Genomic DNA, 5,310 nt, shown 5'->3' on the forward strand with positions numbered 1-5,310 from the left:
ATTTCTAAAATTGCGAAACCTACGTATACTGGTTTACAAAAATCGATAATTTTCTTTTCCAATACAAACGCTGATAAATTTTCACTGTACGTTGTACAATGTTTGAAATTATGCTTTCTAATTAATTTAGCCGCTCGTTTAGGATTATTGACCAATTCCATTTGCGTTCTAAATTGTACACGTTCCATCATTTTACCTGTTAACAAACGAAATCGCATTAAAATTATGTTTATATATATTTTTATTTAATTTTAAAACTTACCAAAAACAGCGTTGTTCATTAATTTAAAAAAGTCTTTTTCAAAATCATTTTTGGCTTTCTGTCTCATCTCCGTGTTGAGTTGTATATATTTTGATAGCCAGGCCGACTGCTTAAATTGTAACACCTTATGCACCTGTAATTTAATGACATGTTATTATTATATTTTTAAAATATAATTTTATGAATTACCTTTTCTACTTTTAATCCGTTTGCCATAGCCTGTTTTAAATTTAAATAGTGTATAACGTAGTTTTCTTTCCGATCGAAAGTAGACAACAGTTTTTTGACCCGTGAATTAGGCGGACATTTTCGTTCAGGTAGAAACGGCATTTCGTTGTGGGCATCATGTAACTCTTTCGGGTACGACACCGTCACTTCAAGGGCCATTCCTATAGGAGAATCCCCAGGTAACTCTTCCACAGTCTTTAAAATTTTTGTTTCATCGTCCACGTCTAACCACTTAAAGTCACCACATGGCATATGTTGAGACATACTCCAACCATACAAATTATTGACATCCCAATATATAATTTCATATTTTTGTTGTTTAATATCATAATTAGGCGTTTTTTCATTGTTGGCTGTGGCATGTTTCAACACCGAAGTTGTCATTCCTCCCCGTATTCCTCTCTCAATAAAGAGTTGCTGTTCATAATCACTCATGAGATCTAGTGAAACGCCCGTATGCAGCAGCATAGCGTCAAAAGACAAACCGGGACTCGTAAAATAATATGCCGGTTCCAATTTATATTTTAGTAAACATAACTTGCGAAAATTCGTAAAAACATCCGCAAGTATTGTTACGTCAGTTTTCATGTACAGATCAGAGTACTCACCGAGGGTTTTACAATTGAAATGTTGCCAGACGTTTTGTGCGTGTTTGTATTCGGCATCATCTATATGCGTTTCTGACAGATCGTTATAAAAATCGGCTTTTGACGGCAATTGTTTTTCTTCGAGTACATCCCAGCTTGAGGTGTATGAATACGGGTACACGCCTTTACGGGTCACCAAATCAATGTCACCGTCCGATGAAAACGCTTTTGCGGTTTCTTTGAATAATTTTATGTCGGCGGCGCGCAAATTTTCAGCGAGAGCCGCTAAACTAGTACTCATAAAACGAAATGTATCGACGAACCTTAGCGAAAATTTGTTTGAAACAAATTTTGAAAAAGAAATATATTTTTCTTCTGTAGCGGGTATTACACTTATTCTACTAGTATCTCTTCCAAGGGCTTTAACTAAAAAGTGTCCGTCGTACGAGCTAAGATTATGGAAATATACGTTAACAAACTTGGGCGTTGTTAATTTTAAATTGCAACTGTTACAAAGCGTTTTTCTAAAATTACCTGAAACAAATGTACATTTTCATTTTTTATTTTAATTACTATACATTTAACATAGTTATGTTTATGATTTGCCTGTCAAATGATCATGGTCTGCTACTTTATGATTATTCTCTGTAAAACTACCTTTACATAAGTCGCAGCAGGTTTTCTTTATATGTTCTTCAGTTTAATGTGAGCGGGTGGTTGAAATGGAGAGAAGCGTCTGGTATCTTATGCGATAAAAGAATTCCAATGAGGCTGAAAGGTAAATTCTACCAAACTATAATAAGGCCAGCTATGATATATGGTTCAGAGTGTTGGGTGGTTGATAAGAATGTAGAGCAGAGAATGATTGTAGCAGAGATGAAAACAGAGCCGGATTAAGTGTCAAAGCCGCCCTGGAGCAACGTATATATCCTCAATTCATTCATATCATACATATACTCATTCATTATAAAGTAAATTAAAGTCATACAAATATCAACGTTCGTCTTGAGCAACTCTTCAATTTTCAACGCCACTTCAGCTGACGTAGCTCGTCGTTTTATGGATGACGTATCCATAAAACGATTGACTATTTCCTCCGGCTCACTGCTTTTATTTCCTCTGTATATTTTAGGCGTCGTTTGAATATTATACTGTTGCAATAATTTTATGGGTACACTGTCGGCTGCTTTTACTATGTATCCATAGCTCATTGCAACATGTTCATGAACAAAATTTGTGTTGCCTTTCATATCATTGTTGGACTTGACCAGCAGACTTTCAAAATCTGCATAAATTGCAAATGGATGTTCCTGTGTTTTGCCCCATGACTCGAACTTTAATTTAGTACCCTCTTCAGGCATTACAGGTAAAAACGGTTTGTTTTCGCCACAAATTTTTTTATGTTCTTCTAGCGCCTCAACTCCACGTAGTTTATACTTTTTAGGTACATTATTAAAGCCCGTGAAACACCGTTTACAAAATATACTTTTTGCCGTATTCTTTGTTATTTGTGATTGTACCAATCGACCAAAATCGGTAATATAAGTGTAATGGCTGTCACCCGCGGCGTTTGACACAATTAACAAATCAATATGGTCTTTAAGTTCTTCAGCGCATACTTTCAGCGGATAAACTAAATATTCGGGTTTATTATGTAAATCTTTCAATTTTAGTCCGTAAACATTGACTGAAATCGATGTTGGGAATGATAAACCGGAGAAATTATAAGAGTTTTCTATAAACTTATAGTTGTAACCTACTATATATTTGTTATTACCAGTCACTTTTTTCGCCAATATAGCCCATTTGAAACATTGTTGATCTATATTTTGCGGGTTTATTACAGCATTTCTGTTTTTAATATCATACGGTAAATCAATGTAAGAACTCCCGCCTAAAGGCTGATATTTGTAAACACCCAGTAAAATACCGCCTATATTAGAAAACGAAAAATTACTACCTTTACCAGCATAGTTTTCCTGTTCTAATAATTTTGTGTATGAAATATCCACAGCATGATCAATATCGTCCTCATTAATTATCTCAGCTGCCGACGTTTTAAATGGCCGATTTTCATATTTGTTTTCATTATTCGGTACAGTATAAGTCGCCTCTAGTTTTAAGTTGAATTTTATCGGCCCCATTTCTTTAAGGCAGTCACGTAATTTTTCAACTAAATCACCTCTTGTTGCTGACAAAAACGATTGATACCGACTACATTTTCAATATTCTTTTTGTAAAACCATAAAATTTGACTATTTAATGATTCACCCGTTTTATGAAAGCCACTCGTCGTAATGTCTTGTAATCGTTTAGCCTTTACCCGTTTACTTTTAATCGAATTGTCGGTGTTACTTTGTTTGCGACGTTTAGGACTAATTGTACTGGGACCCACCTGCATTCTCTCCGCAACATTTACATTTTCTAAAAACAAATATTCATGTATTTATTTTAGCATATAAATTTTTAATAATATATTTTCTTTACTTACCACTAGTTGACATAGATCTCGAATTAGCATGATTTCCTATAGCAATATTATAGTCCACACCATACTTTACGAGGTCTAAAATAATACATTTATATTAACACTCTACTAATATATTTTCTCTTTTCATATTAGTATTTTACTGAATAATCAATTATAATACTCACGGTGAATTGTCTTAACATGACGCGAGAGTGCCCATTTGTGCCGAAAAACTAGATGGGCATAAATAACACTTAAATCGTATACCATCATGACTCTTTTGATGACGTACCAGTCCATGTTTGAATGCAAACACTTTTTCACACTTGTCACAAGCAGAGGTGTCGTGGAGCGTATACGCGGGTATACGGCGTATACCCACTTCTTTGTTTTTCTGTTATTGCGTATACTTATAAAATCATGAGTGATACGCGGGTATACGGCGTATATCCACTGTTAGTTTTTTTATTAGTGCATATACGTATTTATAAAATAGTTAAAGAGTATAGACTAAAGAATAAAATAAAAAGTAATACGTGAGTATCGAATATAGGTACGTTTGTCATAAAATACAAATTTTGAATAACTCTTATCAGTTTGTTTAATCTCTACAGTCATACCACATATAAACATATATCTGAAGTTATAAACATACAAATATGGCTCGAGACTATAATCATTTTAAAAATAGAATATAAATGTAAAACAAAACACTGTCAAAGTGTATAAATAAATAGGATAATGTTTATCATTTCACGACAATTTTATTGACAAAATTTAAAACATCGATCAGAAATGAACGATATAGCACATACTAAGTTGAAACTGAAAGTTATTGGGTTAACCTATATGTTAACCCAATATATGTTAACTTATGCTGTTGAAATTGGTAATTTGTATTTTTCCGTAATAAACCGTTTACCAACCAATCTAGTATTTAATATATTACCTATAATGAATTAAGATAGTACTAACATGTACCTATTCACGTTTATTTCATTTATGTTTTAACGATTTGAAAACAATGATTGTAAGATTATTTTATTACTGCATAAAGTTTATTGTTTATTTATAAAAAATATAACAGTATCTAATAATACACATATCGATTATATGACTATGAAATTTAATTTATGTAAGAACTTAGAAGTGTCAGTAAAAATATTCGAGTAATAGTTTGGAAGTTGAAAGGAGCAACTGGGAGGGTTAGGAGTTTTAGTTGCATTATGTAATAATTAGAAAATACATATTTTTAACACAGTTAAAATATCACAATATTTGTATTCCGTCCCCCAAAACTATGTTATAGTTAAGGCCTTTGAAATGTAGTGTGGGAGTGAAATTCCCCACGTTTCCTCATTTAGGTTTTTAACTTATCTATTTATCAAATTACGACTATATCTCTGTTGATAATGTGAAATATTGTATGTAGAAAATGTAAAGTGCAATGGGGGGTGTGGGGGCGGAGCCCTCCACGTTATTCTCTATTCATTATATAGGCGTAAACCCATAAACATTTTTAGGACTACACCACTGGTCACAAGAAAACATTTTTAAGGCGTTTAACTGACACAACACTATTAATTTTACTCGAGTAATAATCCTTCTTTTATGGGGAAAAATCACATATTTTCATAGGAGGGTCAGCAAATCATAGGACACATATCCCCGTATACTAACTGTTTTCTTCATCACTTAAGTAATTTCACTTTAATATCATAATAATTAATTTTAAACTCTCGATTTCTAAATATTTGTATACA

The 5,310-nt window shown here is 32.9% G+C and overlaps 1 protein-coding gene across 1 annotated transcript in view; it reads right to left on the reverse strand.

Annotated features, from left to right (window-relative positions):
• LOC126897327 (uncharacterized) overlaps positions 1-4,435 on the reverse strand; it is a 5,696-nt gene extending 1,261 nt beyond the window's left edge. The window contains exons 1-4 of the mRNA XM_050670850.1: positions 3,569-4,435; positions 452-3,501; positions 263-395; positions 15-196 (exon numbers count right to left, since the gene is read on the reverse strand). Coding sequence (XP_050526807.1) covers positions 15-196; positions 263-395; positions 452-1,378 — 1,242 coding nt within the window. The 5' untranslated portion in view covers positions 1,379-3,501; positions 3,569-4,435. The remainder of the gene's footprint in view (positions 1-14; positions 197-262; positions 396-451; positions 3,502-3,568) is intronic.
• Positions 4,436-5,310: the final 875 nt, after the last annotated feature.

The sequence above is a fragment of the Daktulosphaira vitifoliae genome, unplaced genomic scaffold (genome assembly GCF_025091365.1).
Source record: "Daktulosphaira vitifoliae isolate Bord-2020 unplaced genomic scaffold, ASM2509136v1 Scaffold_2, whole genome shotgun sequence".
Classification (NCBI taxonomy): domain Eukaryota; kingdom Metazoa; phylum Arthropoda; class Insecta; order Hemiptera; family Phylloxeridae; genus Daktulosphaira; species Daktulosphaira vitifoliae.